The sequence below is a fragment of the Corvus cornix genome, chromosome 20, assembly GCF_000738735.6.
Source record: "Corvus cornix cornix isolate S_Up_H32 chromosome 20, ASM73873v5, whole genome shotgun sequence".
In the NCBI taxonomy this organism is placed as follows: domain Eukaryota; kingdom Metazoa; phylum Chordata; class Aves; order Passeriformes; family Corvidae; genus Corvus; species Corvus cornix.
In genome coordinates, this window is record NC_046349.1 from 867,261 (window position 1) to 889,662 (window position 22,402).

General features: G+C 52.5%; 1 protein-coding gene across 2 annotated transcripts; it reads right to left on the reverse strand.

The window, feature by feature from the left end:
* Positions 1-1,407: 1,407 nt before the first annotated feature.
* GGT7 (gamma-glutamyltransferase 7) lies at positions 1,408-22,364 on the reverse strand. 2 transcript variants are annotated; one of them, XM_039563571.1, is made up of 15 exons: positions 22,061-22,364; positions 19,074-19,300; positions 17,835-17,986; positions 16,499-16,613; positions 15,915-15,982; positions 15,217-15,290; positions 14,228-14,421; positions 12,847-12,934; positions 11,688-11,815; positions 8,824-8,912; positions 7,899-8,051; positions 7,261-7,378; positions 6,620-6,757; positions 5,558-5,657; positions 1,408-4,136 (listed from the first exon to the last, which is right to left on the reverse strand). In XM_039563571.1, the coding sequence occupies exons 1-15, from the start codon at positions 22,245-22,247 to the stop codon at positions 3,973-3,975; spliced, it is 1,995 nt and encodes a 664-aa protein (XP_039419505.1). In that variant the 5' UTR covers positions 22,248-22,364; the 3' UTR covers positions 1,408-3,972. The 2 variants fall into 2 exon arrangements, with proteins under 2 accessions (XP_039419505.1, XP_039419506.1); XM_039563572.1 differs by lacking the exon at positions 22,061-22,364 and adding an exon at positions 19,816-22,034.
* Positions 22,365-22,402: the final 38 nt, after the last annotated feature.

Below are 22,402 nucleotides of genomic sequence, written 5' to 3' on the forward strand. Positions count from 1 at the left end.
GGATGCTCCCCACGGGCAGCAGGGTCAGCTCTGCCAGGACAATCTGCCCCTAAAAATGCTGTGACCACTGGAGAGCCCTTCGAGGGCAGCGTGTGTCAGTGCTCTGGTGCTCCTACTCCACCTGCCCTCCACACAAGTGTGCTTCATGTTTAATGGTGCCCTGCCTCTCCGAAACCAGCTCTGCCTGTCAGAGCTTTCCTGTCCCTGACTAGGTGCCAATTTCCATCACTGAGGTATGGAAGAGCTTTCCAAAACCACTGGAATCACCTGGGTGCTACAGGAGCTCTTCCCGCTCCATCTGATTCTCTGCAAAACTTTACCAACCCCTCAGTGCTTCTGATCTTCATAAAAGAGATGCAGGTTTCCTCTCAGGGTGTTTACCGAGGCCTGACTCCCCTTTCTCTCCCGGATCAGCCCTGTCGGGTTGGGCAGCAGTGGAAGGAGGCTCCAGCAGGCACCCGGAGGCTGACCCGGCCGGCCGACACTCAATGGCACTTTCAGACCTGCTGCCCCAGCCGAGGGACCCCTCCGGGTGATACCGGCAGAGCCGCAGGACGCTGGTCATCACCCCTGAGACGGGGGACCCGAACCTGCTGCCCCAGCTATGGCAGCAGCGGCGGCTCTCTGTCCTGCCCTGCCCCTGGCAGTGCCCGCTTCCCCGGGCACGGGGCAGGACACGCTGCCGGAGCTGCTGCAGTGCAGCAACAACCGGTGTGCCCAAGGCTGCTCTTCAGCAGGTCCCGCAGCCGTGCCCAGGGGTGCCTTGTCCTGTGCCAAGCCCCACCAGCAGTGATTGACCCCCCTGACCACCCCAGCAGCCCCTGCCCCGCCCGAAGTGCTGGGAGCAAGGCGGGCTCCAGCCCCTCTCCACGTCTGGGCACCCCCGGGACAGCGATGGGAACAGAACGGCACAGCCCCAAAACCAGAGCATCCTCATCTCCGCGCTGCAGGAGGGCAGCGCTGGCTCCTGCCCCGTCCCCCTCTGGGTGCTCCATGGTCAGGGGCAGCAGCAGTGCCCAAAGCCCCCAGGCAGGTCGAGAGGGGCGCTCAGCCCTAGGGAGAAACACGGATGAAGTGCTGATACTCAGTGGCTCCAGCCTGTCCCCATGTGAAACCAGTGCACACTGACGGCGTGCACTGCAAACCTGGGCAGAAGCAAGCTGGCCACATTCCGGATCATAATTTGTCACATTTAGCAAAGGCATCTTTTTAAAAAATGTATTTACTTTGTTTGTGTTACTTTGTTCCTTTTAAAATGGTTATTGTTTTTCTCAGCCCCTTTGGATTTTGTGTTCTGAGCTCCTCACTGACATCCATGACAAAGTTTCAGGACAAATTCTCATTCAGAGCTGTCGGATGCCTGCAAGGGCCAGGCTGAAATCAGCACAGGTACTCTGCACACACACATCTCTGCAATACAGCCCTTTATTTCGCAATGTCCATCTCACCTGTACTGAGGGAAACATCAGGTATTTCTTGGTACCTCACGTTAAATTTGTCAGCTCTTAAATTCATTAGATGTTAAATTCATCAGATCACAACAGATGGGCTCAAAATACTAGAGACACTGGGCCAGTTAGCAGATTAAAGGTGTCCATGTTGGATACATCTGTGCTATACTGATGCTGCTTTTAAACAGAAAAAAATGGGAAATAATTCAGAATACCTTTACTTCTCTTAGCCTAGGGGCATAGGTCTCATCTTCCAATCATTTTCGGTTTTCTCTGTTTTTGCAATACAGGCCATGATCCAGCAGAACACCTTGGAACATGCTTTATTTTAAGATTCTGGATAATTGCTGTGCAATTGTACTTTGGGACATATGAGTGCCCTTTTGAATCAAGACCAAAGTCTTTTACTCTCAAACATACACACAGAATCCAGCATCAGAAGTTGGTGAATTCAGTTAGTAAGGAGGAATTTCATCTTTCAAAGTGTTTTGTGACATTTCATGCAAAGTCCTGCACTGCCAGTGACTTCACCACGTATTTTGCAGCTGTTCATAGAGAACCTCCATGCCCAAGGGGCAGATCTGGGCTGGGACAGACCAGAAACCCCCAGATCATGTCCAGAGGGGTTCAACACACAAAACTGCCTTCTTCCCTTCCTGTGGAGCCTGGAGAGGTCTGCTCCAAGACACATTTATGAACTCTCCATCTTCGGGCAGTGACCAACTCTAGTGCTGATGGCAGAAAAATAAATAAATAGATTTGATGTCCCTGTCGTGAAGAAAGTCTCTTCTTGGTGGCACAGAACATACCTCAGATACAACATTTTGCTTCCCCTGTCCCAGCTGAGGGCATGGATGCACTTGGAACAGGAAATGCTACTGATGGTCCTGTCAGTGGGAGCTGCTGTGCTCCTCTCATGGGTGGCTGCACTTCAGCAGAGCATGAAAACACCTCTCTTGTCACTCAGCCCAACATGCTTCACTGGGCGTTCTGAGATCTGCAGCTCTTGGGTGGCAGGAACAATTACTCCAATTATCTGCCCTGTGACCCTGACTACCCCAAAACGAGCCACACACTCTCCATGGCATCAAGTGGCACAAACAGGGTGCCACAGGGTGCCTCGGGAGGAAGGTCAGGGTGAATGGTGTGATCATCAAATCAAAGAGCAAGACACCCATAAGCAGACATACATATCTAATATGTACAGTGGCCATGGGTGCATTTGCACCATGAAGGAAAACATCACATTTTAGACCATAGAAAATGATCAAACTCCAGAATTTTTTAGTGCCAGGTGTCTCTAACTTGCCAGCAAAAAGAGCAGGAAATGTCCAAATGTGGGCTGAATGATGTAGTGCAGATGTCAGCTGGGGTATTCTTCCCTTCTCAATTTCAGACACAAAATGCAGGAGCATTCTTTTATTTTCACTACATGCTGTGGACATAAAATTATCTCAGTAGTGTTTGGTTTGGTTTGTACCTTTTCTCTCACTCTTTTCAGCTTTTCCAATAGCTTCACTAGTACTAAAACATGGAGCTAAGTTACAGCCATGAATTCAGTCAGCAGAAATTCCCAAGCCTCTCTGTAGGAATGACACAGGCTTTTGGAACAGACTGAGATAAGGCAGCGGAAGGAAAGCTCTGAACCCACCCAAATGCTCTCCACGTGGTCTTCAGACCGTGGTCTGTGGTTTTTCACAACTGTGTGGAGTACTGCTAAGATATCTCCAAAAAGTGTCTAAGAAAGTTAAACCTGTTACCTCTGAGCTGAAATTCATCACTGAGGAGGTTGAACTTCTGTAAGAGAACTACTGGGGGGTGCACAAGTTGTTAGAGGAAGAAACTGTTAGAGCTGTTGAAAACCATTGCTCTGGTTACAGAATCAGACTGCCAGTGAGTCTGTGCAGCAACTGGATTCAAAACATTTACTGCCAAAATTCAAGGTAGGTAGTGATGTGAGCACAGGAACTTCCCTGGGATGCTGCACGCTGGTAAAAATCAGCTGGCCCAGACAGAGTGTTGGAGGACTCTGCAGTATTCCAGCTGCAGACACCCACAAACACTACATTGGGCTGTATTAATTACTGCCTTACCCTGGAGGCAAAGAAGGAACTTGAGAAAGACATGAAGATGAGGATAATCATCATCAATAATAACATCATCATCAATAATAACATCATCAGCAGCAGCCGTTTTTTCCTTTGCTCATGTTCCTGCTCCCTAAAAGTAAGATTCAGGCTAGAACTGGGCTTTGGAAAGACTGAACTATTAGCAAGACTGCCAAAAGAAAAGTGTGCTCCTGCCACTCCTGTAACAAGGACTGGGCTGCTTGCAATCCAAATCATTGAAAAATAAAAAGAGAGCTGGATGTTGGTGCTGCCGACTCCTCTGGTGCTGTCAGGGTGGGGAGTGCAGAACATCTTCCCAGCAGTGTGTGGGGCTGGAGAAGGGGCCACTTCAGAACATGCACATCACTGGGGTTGTGTCAGCCTTGGTCACAGAACACGTCCCCTGGGAGGTGCTACAAGATCGTGGCTCCAGCAGCATCTGCACTCCTGGGGTCCTTCAGGCCAATGATGAAACTGTTGGTTCTCCTGGCCCCGTGCACCAGGGACACCACTGGGACTTTATCCACCTGATAGCCCCTGGCCATGAGAAATTCAATATCTTCCTCAGGAAACTCACCTGCAGGGATTTGAAAAGAGGAGTTGGTAACTGAAACCAGTGTTCGATGCAAATGCTGCTGGGGTCTGCAGTGGGGGGAAGCTGCCTGCAGCCCCTGCAGAAGGTTCCAGCTGGGCAAGCCAAGGGCCAGGGGCCACTGCTTTGTGCTGTGGGCTATGGGAGGATCTACACCACCATTTAAAGATGTGGGAGATTCTCCTCTTTGGAAGAAGGGGAAGATACGTGGTTGACACCAATTGTAGTTATTCTCCTTAGAGAACACAAGGCAGTGCCCACTCTTAGTTACAAATAAGAGTATTAACAATTATTAGTCAAAATAAGATGCAAGACAGCTCAAAACAAACAACAGTGAAGCAAGATGCCAAATGACAAACTTTGTGCTAAGTGTCCCAACTTCCCCTGCGTGTATTTCTTAATCTTCCAGACCTCTACCTCAGGTTGCTGCTCTTCTGCTTTTATTTGGCTCATTTGATGGTTTATAATTTCTGTATGAGTAGAAGTGCCCAAGGCCCCGGAGCTGGGGGTGCAGCTGGACAAATGGAGCAGGGACACAGAAGCCCCACTGGTGTTTAAGCTTTATATGTTGTGTCTTAACATGTATCTTGTTGATGCCAAATGTCCAAACTCACAAATTAGGACCTTGTGAAGTTTTAGATTTAATTCCATTTTAGTTTCCAAGTCTGCAGGGCACACTCAGACTTTCCTCTGAAATGGGAAAGCCCAGGAACTTTGGCTATTTGGTGTGGAATGAGAACCAAATTTCACTTATGGTTCACTCTGGTGAAGTTTGGGGTGGTGTGAAGAACACCAAATAGACCACGACTTACAGTAACCAGGACAGGAGCTGACAGTACAGACTCCAGAGTGCCAGCACTGATGCTGTGTTTTCAGAACTGTCAAGCTACAGGCCTTGCCATAAGCCGTGCCTTCTTCCCAGCTGCTGGAATTAAGGGACTTGGACTGAAAAGTGAAGGAATATAATTTATGGCAGTGGGAATAAAGTGCAGGAAGCTTTGAGCACATGTCTGGGTGAAGTTGAGGCTGCAGTCTTGTTGATTTGGATATCCTCAATGGCATCTGATCTCCAGAGGGATTTAAGGACAGGACAAGGCCACTAGCAGGAGGTGAGCTGGGACAGAGGGAGGGCTGGGGAGAAGCACCTGAAAGAGCTTGGAGAGGTGGTGCTGGAGGGGTCGGGGAGCATTTCCAAGACAAGAGGGAAAGGATACGGCTCAGCACAGACTCCAAGCTTTGAAGAAGTCGAATTCTGATTTTTGTCTTCCCCAAAACCCTCCACACCCCTGGGGACCCTAGAACATGGTGACCTGTGGCACTTCCATTGCAGAGTACTAAGAAAATCCTGCTCTTTTCCTAAACTTGCTGGATTTGTAGGCTGCGCCCCACCCAGTGTCCATACTCACTGTCAACCTGCAAGGTGTTGGACTGAAGCTGGGGGTGAAGTCGACCAAGGGACAAACTTTCACTCAGATTCTTGTTAAATGTTAAAACATTTACCAAAACCTGCAAGAGAATAAATTATCCTCAATAACACAAGAAGTGATGAGAACAGGAGAAGCCAACTTCCTGAGCATCCCCCGAACTGGTGGCTTCAGCATCTGCACATGCAGCAGGCAAAGGAGATTTTGAACCATTTACTGAACTGCATGAATTACTGCAGGGGTGTGCACACACTGAGGTCCTTGGAATATGGCCTGTAAGTTGTTGGTTGTAAAGTAGGACATTTTCAGGGTAGCGTGGGCTTTTTGTCACATAGCTCTTGCTAAACTAGCAGAGTTGTGTGTCTGGAACACGATGTGAGCTCTAAGTAAGTGTTTGTCACAGCCAAAAGCTCAGCACATGACTTCTCCCAACAAAGCACTACGAAGCAGTTCTGGGCTTTGGTTTTGCTCTGAGTAATGCTTTCCAAAAGGTAAGGAAACTGGGACCCCTTCCCGTGCTTTTCTTTTTAGCAATCCTTTACTGCTGTACATGCAATCAAGCCATTGGCAAGTATTTCTCTTCATTAAAAATCATAAATTAAGAGGAACTGCCCAATTTATATCCAGTGTTGAGCAGGAGGAATTCAGTTGGGAATGCCCTAAAAGGAGCTTTTCATACAGAAAAGGGCCAAAGGGCTGCCAGTTTCCTGCAATTTTCTGAATAACAAAACGTTCCTTTTTTTCTTAATCATCCTTAAGATGAGTTTTGAACAGGTATTAGAATGACAAAAACCATTGTAGATTGTGCCAAAAGGCTTCTCCTCTACAATTATGAGTGGTGTCACCAGGAAAGGTGCAAGAAAAGTAAATTGGTAACCCTTAGAGATTTGAAAACACCAAAGTGTGGAACTGGTGACATCAAAGATTGAACCAGTAACCTGTGGCCACCAGTTCTGACCCAGCCTGGGCCAATTAGGAAGGGAAAGGAGGGGACCCTACTCAGCTTTGAGCTGAGCAGCTGCTCTGGGAGGACACAGCGCTGACCTGGACGATGCTGCTCAGGGCTCTGTCCCCGTTGCCGGCCCCCAGACACAGGTAGGTCCCACACATCCCCTCGGAGGGCCTCACGATGGTGGGCAGCAGGAAGGACCGTGGCCGCTTCCGAGGCTGAAGGAGGTTTTGCTGCAGTTGAAGAAAAGTCACACCAAAAAATGTCAACAAGCCAACTCTCCCACAGAAGGAACATGGAGCTCATCAGCCTCTTCCAAAGAACCACCCCAGCAAAGTGGGGTGGGTTCACAATGCATAAGGCAGCGCTGAGGCCACCAGGGCAGGTCTGTATTCATTTCTTTCCAAGACCTGAAGACATTTTTCCTGCTACCTGTTACTTTTTAACCTGCAGAGCAACAATTCATGAAGAGAGTCCTTAATACAAGTCCACACTTACTTAAAGTGCATCTGGGCTGCAGTGTTGTTTGATAGTTCTGCATTGCAATAATAACTGCTGGACATGGAGCCCTCTGTTTTCTCACTTTCAGTGGCTCATATAATGAAAAACAGGAACTTTCTACAGGCTGTTGTCTCTGTTATTAATAAGGCATTAAATTGCTTCCCTGTTGTGAAGATGAGAATAAAATTGGGAAAAAAAAAAAGGTAAATAAAGAATTTGTCATGTCATTCATTACCAGCCTGGGAATGGAGTGGTTCATTGTTTTATTTTGCCAGGAGAAGTCCAACATCTGGCTGTTCAGGAGGATTCCAGATGGTGTTATTATTCCACTGCCAAAGGGACGATTCAAAGAACTGAAAAGAAACACAAAGAAATTTCATCAAAATCATCCCAGAGATTTTTGTACACCTTGAGGCTTTCAGGGTTCCAACTTTCTGTGCCACCTTGTTTTGATAGAGATTCTTTGGTGGTTCTCTAGGGCTGGTGAGATTGAGAAGAGGCAGTTTCCATGCACTAAGGAGCAGGAGCCACATAGGCCACAGCAGCTCTGTCCCTCCCTGTGTTTGAGCATTCCTTTTGCTGTGATGGATCTGCCTCCATCAGTCCGAAATTTGCCATCACCTCTCCCCCAGGGAGCAGATACAGGCCACTCCAGCCATGTTTCATCGTGAGAGGGCTCCAAGATTGCACAGGGCAGAGCAGCAGCAGCCCACACATCTCAAGCCCATCTCTCCCATTCCTCTGCTGCAGGACTGACTGGGACAGAGCAGCCCAGCTGCTCCAGGTCCGGTGCCATCCTGTCCTGCTGAACCTACTCCCTCCTCCCTGCTCCCACTCTGAGCTCATTATGGAGGGAAGAGGCCAATCCTTTACCTCACCACGGCGACGATGAAGTCGTCGGGGCCCATGACGAGGACCTGGCTGGCGGCGGTCCCGCTCCCCAGGGGGAGCTGAGGCACGCGGAGATCGGACGGGAAGGACTGGGAGTCATTGATCAGCTGGCGCAGGGAATTGGCTTCTGATTTACTTCAGCAAGGAGGGAGGGAGAGAGGAAAGCAAGCAGTGAGCCTGGGGAGCTGGACATGTCCTGGTGTGTCTACACAGCTATGGCCAGGTGTCCCCGAGGGGCTGCACGAGGACAGGGAGCTGGTTTGGTTCACCCCAAGGAAGGAAGGGGTGACAAGGTGGCTCAGTCTGCACAGAGAGGCACTCAGTCTGCCATGGACCTCCAAAGACTCTGTCTACTCCTGTTTGCCCTCACCAGGAGTAAACCCACCCCCAACAGCCAAGGTGACAACCCCAGCTGAATGCCAGGAGGAGGAGGACAAGTCCAGCCCAGCCCAGCCACCAGCCGTGGCTAAACGTGGCTCTGAGGTGGGACGCTGGGCTGAAACCCCAGGCCTGGCCTCTCCTGCAGATCTGGGTGTTCTGCAAGGCCCCGAGCCCCACAGTGGGGCAGGGAGAGGCAGAAATGGCACATGTGGCTCTGCCCACAGGGATGGCTGTTTGTCCAACCCACCCAAAGGGAATGTTTAGAGGAGTGGCAAAGTGGGAGGAACCCTCAAGCTCAAGCTGGCTCCAGGAAACCTCTGAGTGAGGACATCCTGTGACCCACCCCCAGAGCCCCGTGGTATCAGCTGTGATCCTTGTGAAAGAATGAGCCCTGGGAGGACACTCAGGGTCTGACCTTTCCTTCATAAAACAGAGGGAGAAAAAGCTCAGGGCAGAGCAAACCCGGGAATGATATCCAACCCACATATCCTGCAACTGTCACCGTGCCTGTCCTCCTCAGACATACCTCACCATGCCTTCTGCTGTGTGAGTGACAGACACGTCACCAGATGGATCTCCAAGGTTGCTCGCCAAACTCAGGGCTATTTTTAATGTCTAAAGAAAGAAGGGAAGGAAAGGAGAAGAGGAAGAGAGCAACAAAGAGGAGGAGGAGAAGGAGAGGAAAAGAGAGGAAAGGAGAGGAGAGGAGAGGAAAGGGGAGGGAGAGGAAAGGAAAAACATTTATGTGGCCCTGGAAATACAATTTCTGATACTCCAAACTGGAAGAGGTATCTGGTGTCCTGGTGTGTTGGCTAAAGCTTATGAAGAAAAATGACCAAAAGCCTGGGTTCTGGGAATACCTCAGTGCAGAGGGCTGCCACATGTGGGTATGGGAACCAAAGAGCCTCAGTCTGGCATGGCAAACTGTGCTGGGGGAGCCAAGCGAATCCAGCAGCATTTGTACAATCACAGAATCACAGAATGGTTGGAGTTGGAAAGGACCTTAAAGCTCATCACATTCCATCTCCCTGCCATGGACAGGGACACCTTCCCATGTTGCTCCAAGCTGCTCTTGAACACTTTCAGGGATGTGGCAACCACAGCTTCTCTGGGCAACCTCTGCCAGCAGCTCACCATTCTCACAGGGAAGAACTTCTTCCCTATATCCCATCTAACCCTGCCCTCTGGCAGTGGGAAGCCACAAGTGCAACGTGCCTGGCAGGAGCTGATGCCCAGCTCAGTGGTTCAGCTTCATCACCAGCTGGCAGACAGGGTCTCCAGGATGCCATTTACTTTCTATTTCCATTCCTGAGTGGTCACCACAAGAGCAGAGATCAGACTGAATCCCAATGGGACAGTGGGTGCTGGGCTCGCTGCTGCCTCTGAATCCCAGCTCGGCTGGCCCAGCACCAGTGCTGAGCAGAAATGAGCTGTTCTGCTCCCCAGCTGCTGCCCAGCTCCTGGCTGTAAACCATCCAAAGGGTTTGAACAGAAAGCATCAGTCCCAGCACACGTCAGGGAGTGATGGTGCAAAAGGAGGAAAGGATCTGGTTTCTCAAACATGCAGAATCCTGCCTAAGACAGTCCATTGAAAATGGGAAGGTGCAATTTCAAAGGACTGGGATTACAGCACAGCCAGGGCAGAGCCACAAGGAGAGAGAGAGAGCTGCTCCTCAGCCAAGCCAGCCTGTGCCGAGCAGAAACACACTCAACGTTCAGCTTGCAGGTCGAGCCATGCTCATTCAGGACTCAGAACAGCCCACTCCCCTGCAGGCAGCCAGTGAGATGGCACTGCTGGTCTGGAATGTGCCACACAGCAACAGCTTCTCCTTGGTTATCAACTGTGTGGAGAGTAGAACATGACAAACCTCTGGAGAAGGCAGCATTTCCATGGAGCAGTATCCACTGACCACCACACCATGGCGGGGGACAAGGGCTTGGTGGTCAGGGAAGAGCTCCATGGAAACATGCAGAGCACTTCCACCCCTGAGGTTAAGGACATCTTGGTCCTGGTTGTCCCAGGGCTGGATACCTGATGCTGCCCTAGCACTGTGATGCCTTTTCCAGGTCTTAAAATCAAGAATCAAACATGGTTGGAAGGGAAAAAGGGGTTTTACCTCTGTATTTGCTTTAAGGATCCTTAGGTGCACACATCCAGGTGGAATGTGCCAAAATGCACCCTGCAATGCCCACCCACGACAGATTGGGTATCACATTATAGGTGTTACTAATTAGCATATCTATCAAAGATTCCCCAATGAGAGGCTTGAATGAGCCCCTCTCCCTGAGGAACCTTCCCCTGGATGGTTCTATCTTAGTTTACAGAATGTGCTCTGGAGAGGACCTTGGGGTCCGGGGCTTCTAAGATGTTTAGTCTCCTAGCTTAACAAAATAAGTCTAAGAATGTAGGCTAAAAACCACTAAGAATACAAAAAGCTATAAAAGGTATATAAAAGGGGTATCAAAGAAAGGCAAAGAATCACCATGGCATCAACTGAGCCTCAGCAACATGTTCAGCTGTGGGACCCAGGCAATCAGGGTTACACATCTCCTGAAGTGACTGCCTTGGAGCTGGAGGTTGCTGCTCCAGGATAACCAACAGGTGAAACTCTTGGCAGAGCAAATAGACTCACCCAAAGCTTCCTGAAGAGAGCTCAAATATAACTCATGTGAGTCAACCTTCTGTGCCTCTGCACAGTGTGTAACTCCTCCAGTTGCTGCATTTTTGCTGAGACACTTCCAAGCACCCACTGTCCTGTCTGCTACAAGGATGTGGTTAAATCCCCGATTAAAATTTCCAACTCGTAAACCCCATCTGTGGATCTGTGGAGCATCTAAGAGCATAACTCTGCTTACAGAGCAGGAGACAGAGCACTTGCTCAACCTCCTGAGAAGCTGCAATGTTTTTGGTAGGACAGTCTAAATGCTGGAAAAATTCTGGACCACAGAGATCAGGAGGTGGGCAAAAATGTGTTTTTTTAAAATGTGGAGTATTGGTCAGTTTTCCTTGTCATCACCATGTAGAGGCTTTTGCTTGCAGCACACCTTGCAGTGCCCTTGGGTGCTCTGCAACGGCCAGGGCCACTGGAGCTCAGAGGTGGAGGAACTTGATGAGACCACCCTCAAGTGCTGTGGGGTCATTCTGCAGAGATGACTGTATACGAGAAATGGACAAAAGCAACAGTTTGTTCTCAAAAAGCTCTTCCCAAGCAGGAAAGATCCTCCTGCTCAGCCTCTGAGACAGCAACACTGCTCAGTTTTACACCTTAGCAATCTATTTGCTCATTCTCCTCTGGGAATAACCTACAAACATTTTTGTACAACCACAAAATAAATAAATCATTCTCTAGCAGCACAAGCAATTCAGCCAAATGTTGAACTTCCTCTTACCTCTGCCATCCAGTGCAAGATATTCCCTCTGGATCCTTGACCTGTGATGTTAAAGCCCTCAAGGATGTTCAGTGCTGCGATCAGGGCAGGACCTGCATGTGGAAGTGGGGGAGTGAAAACAAGGTGACCTGTGGAGGGAAGAGGAGAGGAATGAAGCTGCTTTTGTCAGACACCATCCAGTGAGAACACTTGTCCATGAGTTGTGTCCTTGAGGACAGGGAAACCCTTCCAGATTAGAGGGGAAATAATAGAAAGAGACACGATTTGAGAAGGGTTCCCCAGAACATCCCTGTTGTATCTTTCTGTTTCTTCATGAAGGATGAATGAAGCCCAAACAGGGATGCTTTTTCACCTCTGAAATTCAGTTCTTATTGGTTGGCTGTTGGTTTGTAGACTGCAGTATGGAAGAATGGAGATAGAATCAGAGAAAACCAGAATAGTTTAGGTTGGAAGGGACCTTAGAGGTCATCTAGTCTCACCCCCTGCCACGGGCAGGGACACCTTCCACTGTCCCAGGCTGCTCCAAGCCCCGTCCAACCTGGCCTTGGACACTTCCAGGGATCCAGGGGCAGCCACAGCTGCTCTGGGCACCCTGTGCCAGGGCCTCACAACCCTCACAGGGAGAAGTTGCTTCCTAACATCTAATCTAAATCTCTTCTCTTTTAGTAGAAAATTATCCCCCTTGTCCTGTCACTATCTGCCCATATTAAAAGTCACTTTCCCTCGTTTTTATAAACCCTTTTTACATACTGGAAGGCCACCTAAAAATGAGTTTGCAACATTACAGCTACAAGGAGGGTAAATACAGGGACTGCAAGAAAATGATGACATTTTAGAAACTTCTTGCATAGTTAGCTTTTCTCCCTTTGGGAACTGTCTTTAACTGTAGGTCCAGCTTCTACTGAGACGTTGCCTCAAGATGTGACCATGTTGCATCTTTAGACTTTCAAGGGAAAAAACATTTCAAACTCCTGAAAATTTTCTGAACCACCCATGACACATCAGTGTCAGCAGGGAATAGCAGGAAACTCCCTGGAAAGCCTTTCTGCAGACATCTCAGCACAGCTTTGACTTCAACTCTTGTTCAGTGCTGTTGCCACCCCTTGTGAGGTGAAGAGAACTTTTCCCTGGAGCTGCATTGCAATGGGTGAGGGTGTACCTCGATAGATTGTGTGCACAGGATCCTCCACAGTGACACTGTAATTGCTGAAATCTTCCTCCACCAAGACTCCTCCGTAGTTGTGGACCTGCACGAGAGCAAAGCAGTGCACACTGAACAGGCTGGGCCAAGGCTCTCTGTGCTCCTCGTGCTGGCCCAGGGGAGCACACCCCTCACTGTCAAACACACTCCACTGAGATTCCTGAGCCAAGTGCCAGGTTCCTTCATCTTCCTTTCTGTGCTTTCACAGCCCTGGTGACCTGGCTCACTGTTCAGCATCGCAGGAAGGCTCTGCACTCACCTGCAACAGCTCACCCACCCCAGGGGTGCTCCCAGGACATTCTGTCTGCCTGGGAAGGTGGGGATTGGCCCTGCCCTGCAGCCTTCCCTGCCCTGGCTGGCAAGCAGTGCCAGGGGTATTGTGTTAAGGGGTATTGAACACTGCCAGGATTATGGATCCAGGAGATATGGAGTCCAGGTGTGGCAGGTGGCCATCACTAGAAATTTCAACTAAAAAATCACTGTTCCCACCCTATTTGAAATGATTTTAGCTGACAGTGGGTATGCTGTAGCCTTGGTCTTCCTGTAAGACTCCTGTCAGAGGTACAATTTACCAGGGTTGGTAATTTTCATGAACACAGGAAAGACGGGTGATTCCCTCCACGCAGGTCTTCTGTGACTGAGTCATGATGGAGATGGGGGAGGACCATCAGAGGGTGATTTCCAAACACAGAGCCCACAGATGTCTGAGGCTTGAGTGGAATGAACACATTAGAGATTCTTGATGAACTATTGAAGGAGCATCATTTGAACCACGGTGGCTCAATAAAATGGTGCCCTGACCACCCTGACTGCAGCCACACAGAGGAAAGTTGTTATGGTTTGTTGGGGGCTTTTTTTACCAGAATTACTTTGGTTTTGATATTTTTTCCAGAGCACCTGTACCAGGAGTTAAACTAGGGCAACCCCAAGTGGGACCAAGCCTGTCTAATCCTCTGCTTTCAAGACTCACAGGTTTCTTTTTCTAAACCATTTTCCTGGAGTCTGTATCCTGCAGTTCCACTAACCACAACAACTTGTTTCTCAACAGCCTCTCATTCTGGGGAAAAAGGCTTTGTCACCCAAATGAACAGAGCCCAGAGGGGGCTTCAAACTGGTTTTTGTTTTCCATCCAGACTGTCCTGGTTATAGAGGAAATGGACGTTTCACTTCTGTAGACGGTGGGAATGGGCTGTGTGTCACTGACACCACCGCAGGGACAGGAAAGGAAAAGGAGGCCTCTGTCCCCATCATTGTGCTGGCACCTGGCTTATCCCCCGTTTGTCACCTTAAGCAGGTGGCAGCCCCAGCCTGGCAGGTGACAGGGACAGTCCTGGCTCACCTCGGAGATCATCTCCTGGGTCAGGTTTCCGCTGTAGAAGGCTGACACCCCTTCTGCCCCCAGCAGCTGCAGCACGGCCGCGAGGTCCGGCCGCCGGACGAACATTCCAGGCAGCAGGGGCTGCCCATCGGGCAGGAAGAGCTCATGGAATCGGTCAGAGTAGTTCAGGTCCTTCAGCTCACTCAGGGCTTTGGCTGCAGGTGAGAAGGGGAAGGACATCCAGAAAAAGCAGGGGTCAGGAAGGCGCAAAGGACCTGATGGGGGCGTTGGAGGCCTGCTGCTGCCTCTGGCCCTACTGCAAAACTAGAGGGGAGCTGGATCATGGGTCCTTTGGAACTGGCAAAGAAACCCAAAGAAACCCCAGCACCCCTCCCTGTCTGGCCCTGGGCACTGCCCAGTGTGGCTGCTCTGCCCTGGCTCTGCCCAGCCACGGCAAAGGGCTCCAGTTTGGCTGCCACCACGCTGTCCCCTGGCAGACTGTGGCTCACACATTGTTCAGCTCCCAATATCATCCATCTCCAGGAGCACAAAGCCCTGATTTCCCTGACTAACTGTGGATAGTAAAAAGCTAGGAGCAGAGGAATTTTCCAGCTGCTACATCTTGTGAAGTTTTTCTTTCTCATGCAAGCAAGCTGAAAACAGTTTTAGGATTTTTGTAAATCAAGACTTTATCTTGCACCTGCAAACTTGTTGTCCAAGTTGTTTTGGTACATTGGAGAAAATATTTTGAATGGGCGTTGTGGAACCTCCACCTATCCTTCTAGAGGGTGGGTGGTCAAGTGACCAATGGGGTCATGCCACCCTTGCAAATGAAGCTATATAAGCCAATTTATATCATTAAATATAGCCATTTTGGCCACTTATCCTGAAATTGGACTCATGTTGTTTTTCACTGTTCTCAGTACAACAGCAACAACTAACCACCTACATGCCCAGCTCCCTGCACAGTGAACTGCCCTGTACTGGGCAGCTGCCCACCAGGTACTCACCCAGGTCGTGTGTGACATTAAAGCCGTTCTGGGCGACACCGGCCGTGAGGCCCAGCAGCTCTGACCATGGGAGTCTGCCAAAGGAGAGAGGACAAGGAGAAACGGGCCTTGGAGGGGTGCAGTGGGGCAGGGTGGTAGGCAGCAAGCACAGGGCTCGGCTCTGCAGTCAGGGGCTCCTGGAAGACCAGGCTGTGGGGCCAGCAGGGGCGAAAAGGAGCACCGAGCTTTCAGAGCTTGTGTTTCTCCTTAACAGGATCATCTTAGTGCTCCAGGATGTGCCCCAGAGAGGAATGGCAGTGCATGGATGGGGGAAGGGGCGTCTCAGGAGCAAAATCTCAAGCCAGGCTCTGGTCCTGAGCAAGTCATTCAGTTCCCTCCCTATCCCAACAGAGCACCAAGGACAGGCACACCTCTTAGGATGCAGCTAAAGAGAGAATGAAGAAGCACAGACATGAGAGGCAACGTGCTGCACCCCTAACAGAACACTTATGGTACATCTTAGCCAAAATCTCACTTTGCAGAAAACATGACCTGATGCTGAATTTTGTCTTTTGTACATGAAATACCAAAAAATGAACATCTCTTTCAACACAAGCCTCCCGGTACTTAGCTAATGGTTTTGAGTGGTGGCTGAGAACGTGGCCTGATGGCAAGGGCTCATGGGGACCCCAGGGCACAGCCTGTGCCTCGTGTCTTACCTGCCATGTAACTGGTGTGCCTGGTGCATTCCTTGGATCATGCCTGGCACCCCCACGAGCAGACCTGGCTGTAAAATAGGAAGGACAACAAGGAAGAGAGTAGTCTCCTTTCCACGAGGACACGGTCCCCAATTGCAAGTCAAGGAGGTGCAAGTCATGTTTACTTTAGAATTACCTGCATAGTTAGGAGAGGGGAAGAGGTCTGTAGCAAGCCACTTTACTATGGAATAAAAGGTTTTGAAAGGAGAGAGGCAAATTCAATCTTGTTTTCAACCCAGTTTGGTCAGGAGAAATAACTCAGCAGAACAACCTGGGATTATGCTCCTTCCTGGGGCTCTTGTTCTCCCAGCACCCTGCTGCCACAGGGACACGCCTCTTTACTCCCTAAAGCTCTGCAGGTATTTTGGGGCTGATAAAGAAGTATTTCCCCTAAATTCTCCATGTCTGTAGGGCCCAGGATCTCCCATGATGAGAGAGACCTCCTGTTACTTTGCTGGGCATCTGCCCTTTGGCCTGAAATTTGGAGGCAGGAGAGCTGGAGACAACAGCCCTGGAGGCAACGGCTGTGGGATACTGGTTCTCACCTTGGTGTCCTGCAGCAGGTCCTCTTCCAGTGGGATGCCCAGGGGAGCCACCTCACGGAAGTCGATCACCCAGCTCCTGTTCTTGCGGATGTCGTGGACCAGCATCACCCCGCCCCTGTGGCGAGACAGCGTCAGGGCACGGCCCGGCTGCTCCTGCAACAGCCGCTGCCGGAGAGCTCGGGCGGCACTGCGGCCAGGGCTGGTCCAGGGTGACGAGGGTCACTGTGGCAGGTCACCAGCCGCAGCAGGGCCCCGGGGTGGCCGGAGGAGCAGGGAATGCTGCCGTCCTTCCCTAGGGCATACACCAGGACAGCCACGGCAGGGTCGGTGTGGGACACAGGCAGCCCTGTGCTGAGTCTGGTGAGGCTGGAGCAGTCCCCGCCTGCCTGACCAGGGAGCCACTGGCTCTGTTCCAATGCCAAGGTGGGACCATCTGGGATTTTCTTTCTAATCTGAGCAGTTTTGCAACAAAAGAGGGTTTTTGCTTACAGCAGCAATGGGTGGTGCAGCTGGAGCAGTGATCAGGTGGCTGCGGTTTATGCAACGCTCCTGAGCCCTCCTGCAGAGCCAGGAGCACCAGGCTGATGTGGATGCCACCCCGGGTGTGAGGGCTGGGAGAAAGCCACCCCCTCCCCCCCCCCACCCCCAGCAGCTGCCTGGAGCTGGGCTCGGGCTTCAGCCTCAGGAGCAGAGCTTGTGGAAGGCAGGACTCAGGCTCTGGAAGCACTGGGACTGAGGCCGGGGTGTTTGCAGCTCCTGGCACACTCACAGCAGAGCTCACCAGCCCTCTCGAGCCTGGGGCTTGGATGATCCTGGCAGTCACTACAGCAGAAACAAATTTCCCTGCCTGGGGGTCTCTGTCCTGTGCTGGCAGCACGGTGCACAGGAAGGGTCACTATGGCAGACTGTGGACACATCACTGCCTGATGTCAGAGCCCTGGCACCACACCCTGGGCCTGGCACTGCCACGGAGGCATTTCTCAGCTGCAGAGGGACTTTTTACAAGGGCAGACAGTGACAGAACAAGGGGGAATGGCTTTACACTGCCAGAGGGCAGGTTTACATCAGGTATTTGGAAGAAATATTCCTCTGTCTGAGGGGGAGGTGGTGGGGGCACCATGCTCTGGTGCAGGCTGCCCCATCCCTGGAAGTGTCCAAGGCCAGGCTGGATGGGGCTTGAAGCAACCTGGGATAGTGGAAGGTGTCCCTGCCCATGGCAGGGGTGGAACTGGATGGGTTTTAAGGTCTCTCCAACCCAAACCATTCTGGGGTTCTGTGAAACCACTCACTTGAGGACACCTGAAGACAAGAGCAGGGGCGAGTGCCCCACACTTACCCTCCCAGCCCCGAGGTGTGGGGGTTGACGATGCCGGCGCAGAGGGCTGAGGCGATGGCCGCATCCACCGAGGAGCCGCGCCTGGCCAGAACCTCGGTGCCCAGCGCGGTGCAGCGCGCGGCGTCCGTCACCACGGCGCCGCGGTGGAACAGCTGCCAGACAGGAGAGGGTTGTGCTGGGCTGTGCTGCTGGTGCTGCCCAGATCTGCACCCACCAATGTGGGACCTGAAGCCTGGGGCCAGTGCCGAGGCCATGGCTGATCCAACAAATGGCAGTGGGAACCGTATGTCCCCTGGCACATCCCCGCTCCAGTGCAGCTGCAGGTAGCCACGGCCACCATTTCAGACAGCTTTCCACACTCTGTGTGCCACTCTAAGCTGGGGGCCACGTCTCTCTCTGCCCCTCACAAGCCCAGAGCTGTCCCTGTGCTGCAGCCAGGCAGCCACTGGGAATGGGGATACAGCGGCAAAGAATGCAGCATGCCCCCAGAACCACAGCCTGTTCTCATCCTTGTGCCAGTGCTGTGCTAATGCAGTCACACGATGTTTTAAAGAGTTGATTTCATCCCTGTGGCACAAATTGCAGCATCTCAACATGAGCCAGGCTGGCCTGGGGACATGCACAGACAGAAGGGCCATGGCAGCACACGGAGATGGTGATGGTGACTCCTGGCTGACGGTTACCCCAGCAGAGGTTCTGCAGGAGGATCCAACCCCGTGGCCATGCTGCCTTGGCTCTGCAATCAATCACTGGGCCGTGGGACAGATTAGCAGGAGGTTCACCTCTGTTTTCAGCTATTTCCCTGCTTGGTCCTGGATGAATCTTCCAGAGGTGAATCTGGGCATGTATGCCCATAATCCATAAAACTCTGTCCAAGTGGACAAGATGCCTACTGTTTAACCAAGGATTATTTTCTGAAAGCACTCCCATCTGGCTCAAGCCACAGCTGGAGTCACAGCAGTGGGGCTGTCTGTTCCCCACTAGCAGCACCCCCAAACCCTGGCCACGGGGCAAGCTCTGAGTCCGGCTTGGCTCTTCAAGCACAACCTCCAGGCACAGGAAAAGGCTTGCAAGCCAGTTTGGGGTGGAGCTGGGGGAGACTGAGCACCCGTGGCCTCACTGACACCAGCCATGGCTCCCCAGTACTCCCCTTGCCGAACTGCTAACCAGGAGGAAAGTTAGGGAGCTCTCCCATCTTTGGAGCCAAAGCCCAACCATAAAGCCACTGTTTTGTCTTACCTGAGGGTCCCCAAAATAGATCTGCATGATGAGGGCCACGGTGACGCCCGTGGCAAAGGTCAGGCAGGCGGTGATGATGACAGTCAGCCCGTCCTGCCGGCAGCTGCAGTCTCCGGAGAAGGGGTCCTTGCTGGTCTCCTGCAGAGGGGACACGTCCTGGCTTCCCATCTCCGAGGAGGAAGAGGGCAGGCGCTGCAGGCGCGCAGACTTCAGGAAGGAGTCTGGGTCTTTGTGGGCAGCAGGGAGGAAACAAGTGTGAGTTATTGAGCAACTCGGGGCTCTTATTGCAGTGTTTATCCAGCACTAACATTACGCTGAGCCCCTTCCAGCATGGCTATCACCTTCCCTATTGATCCCAGCTCCCAGGAGCCTTTCTGGCTCGGATACTGCTTTGGGTCATTTTACTGATCCCTTCCTTTAGCTCTAGTTATTCCAAACTGACTTCCCTGGAGATTAAGAGAGACAAAAACCCCCTGAATTTTACTCCATTTCAGTCCATTCATCAGTCTTCAATGATAGGCCCACTCCTGTGCTCCATTAGGAGGGGTTCTTAACACAGCAAACAGGTCTCTGAAATGCAGCGAGACTGAAGAAGAGGAAATTAAGATATTAAAAAAAATGCAGCAGCTTTACTTGGAGCTGTGATAGAGCTAAAGCATCTGAGCAAAACAGAGGTAAAGCAAAACATTTGGCCTGTGCACAGAAAATACCTCTAGGGAAGCAAGGGCAGAGAGGAGCAAACCTGCAAACCAGAGGCCTTGGAACATCCACTCGCTCCGCTGCAGGAAGGACTCTGCTTTAATTCCTTGCTTCCTCTGGCAGATGAGGCCCACTGGGAAATGAAGCCGCACACTGGACACCCGGCTCCAAGATGGCAAAGCAGTGGGGCAGGGGTTTGCTGGGCCTCAGCAGGATGAAAAAGTCTCTTTTTTGCTCTGAAAGATGCCTTGAATCTCTGTGAGTGTCAGCTGCTGCCCTTGTGCTGGGAGGACACCGGCTGAGGATGCCCTGCCCGTCCCAGTGGCTGCCAGGCACATGGAGCTGCTGGGGCAGCTGTGAGGTCGTGCCCATCTCTGCTGGGCTCTGAAGTGGACCAAGTAGCTCAGGGCATCATCCAGGGCTTCTGGAAGAATTTTTTCGGGGGCTGCAGTGCTCTGTGCATCCACAGTAGGAAAAAGAGGAGCACCAAGTGGAAAAGACAAAATGAGAAGCTTGTCCCTCCATACAGGAGATGTTTCCTGGGTTTGGAAGGGGAGAGGGGAGTGAGCAGGAATGCCCACATCCCCCATCAACTGCCTGTCCCTCTGCTCTGGCAGGTGGTATTGCCCTGGGCACTGTCAGCCCAGTCCTTGCCATGGCATTCACATGACCTGGCTGCAGCTCTCCTGAGGCCAGGGAAGGAGGGAGTTTTAATTTCAGTGATGCTGCAACCAGGAGTAAACTCCCACAGCCAGGGAATCCCCTCAGGGTGAATTTAATCTCGTTTGTGCTGTGGTGGTTTAGGAGTGGGACTGGGAAAGGCTTGGCTTTTCCAGACTGAGCCTCTGAGCACACACTGAGCCCCTCATGGGCTCTTCTGGTCTAAGTGAGCTGGACTGAGTGGGAGGACTGGCTGGTAGCCCCGGTGGGGGCCACAGCTGGCCTGGCAGGGGCTGCCATTGGGGTGGGGTGTCACATACAGCCCCTGGCACACCCAAGTAAGGCCCCAGCCCCAGCTGCAGGGAAACAGTGAGCAGTGAGTGGACTCCTCTGCCCAATCCCTCCAGGACACCATCCCTCCCCTCTGGTGACAGGCCAGCCCAGCACAAGGGGACATGAATACCTAGGAAGCAACTGTGGAAGAGGGCAGACCACGGCCCTCCCACCACGAAGTACCTCCATTCTCTGCCACAGACATCCTATTTTCAGTCTCTGTGACCACTGGTGTTGCAATAGGGACAGCAGAGCTGTGGTTTGGGGATGGGAGCAGCTGGAAGGGGTCACTTGGGAGCAGCAGGAGCCAGGAGCAGCCTGCACAGCCAATGCCAGTGGCCCATCCCACCATCAATGTGCATGCTTTGAAAGAGAAGCCACCAAACCCCACTTGGCTTCCGTGGGGCCATGAAGGAGACGTGGCTTCATGGGGGAGCCAATGCTTTGGAGAACCAGGGCCACCTCAGCTCTGGAGCTGCAGCAATGAGACAGCAGAGACTGGAGCTGCTGGGGGGCTCTGCAGGTGCTCCTGCAACAAATGCCAGGAGAGCAGCAGCTTCTCCAGCTGCCCCACCTGCATGCATTGGCACAGCCAAAACTCCATCAGATTCTGGGTGTGTGACAAGAGGCCTCGTGCTTCTAGGAGAGTTGTTCCCACACCCCTGCAGGCAGCGGCTTCACCTCGACGGCCAGCAAAGCACAGGGTGGGAATGGGCAATGGGAGCTTCACCCGTGGGCACAGTGGGACAGGGCAGAGGGCAAGGGGTGCCTGGGGCTGTGCAAACTTGGGCCTGGGGGCTGGCAGGCACCCGGATTGGGAAGCAGCCCCGGGGGGGAAGGGTAACGCCGCTTGAAGAAACATGACGTGGGGGAGGAACAACATTTCTCTCAACTATGGAGGAGGAAGCAATCAGTTAAAAATAGGCAGAGGATTTTCTCAGGGATCAAATGATCACCTGACTTTATTCCAGCTGAGCACCGGAGGCATGGAGCATCCCAGACCGAGGGATGCTCGAGGAGCATCCCGGATGGAGAGATGCTCATAGAGCATCCAAGGAGGCCATGCACAAGTGGTCCAGGCTGGAAGGCCAAGCTGGCTGTGGGAGAGCACATTCCAGGCTGCCCGGGGAAGCTCTGTGCCGAACCCCTGGATCTCTCGCTGCCTTCCGTCCCTCGGGGTGAACGCGGGGCCGGGGCACAGGGACGGCGGGAGCCCGGGGAGCCTCGCTCCGGGCGCGGGGCCGAGGGCCGGGGGGTGCCGGGGGCCGCGGGCGGGCTCTGCCGCCGCCCCTCACCCGTGTCCTGCTCGCCCAGGAACGCGTCCTCCTCCTTGCGGGCGCGGAGGCCGCTCTCGGCCGCGCCGCTCGGCTCCTCCTCGGGCAGCCGCGGGAAGCTGGTGATGCTCATGTAGTCCACGGGCGAGCCGGCGGCCAGGGCCCGCTGCCGGCCCGGCACCGCCTCCGCCGCCGCGGGCACCGCCATCGCCGGGTCACCCCGAGCCGAGTCACGCCGAGCCGGACGCCCCGAGCCGAGCGTGTCCCACAGCCGGGCCGGGCCGGGCCCAGCGCTCCCGCCCAAACGGAGCCGCCCCGCGCCGGGCCGGGCGGGGCCGCCGGAAGGGGCCGGGCCGGCAGGGG

Bases quoted from the DNA above. Each gene is read 5' to 3' on its own strand.
- GGT7 (XM_039563571.1), bottom strand. From the start codon at position 22,247: ATGGCGGTGCCCGCGGCGGCGGAGGCGGTGCCGGGCCGGCAGCGGGCC. The intron at 15,983-16,498 runs GTGAGAACCAGT...CCTATTTTACAG, and splicing joins ACCTGCTGCAGGACACCAAG to CCAGGTCTGCTCGTGGGGGT. The intron at 12,935-14,227 runs GTGAGCCAGGAC...GCTCTCGTGCAG, and splicing joins CCCAGGAGATGATCTCCGAG to GTCCACAACTACGGAGGAGT.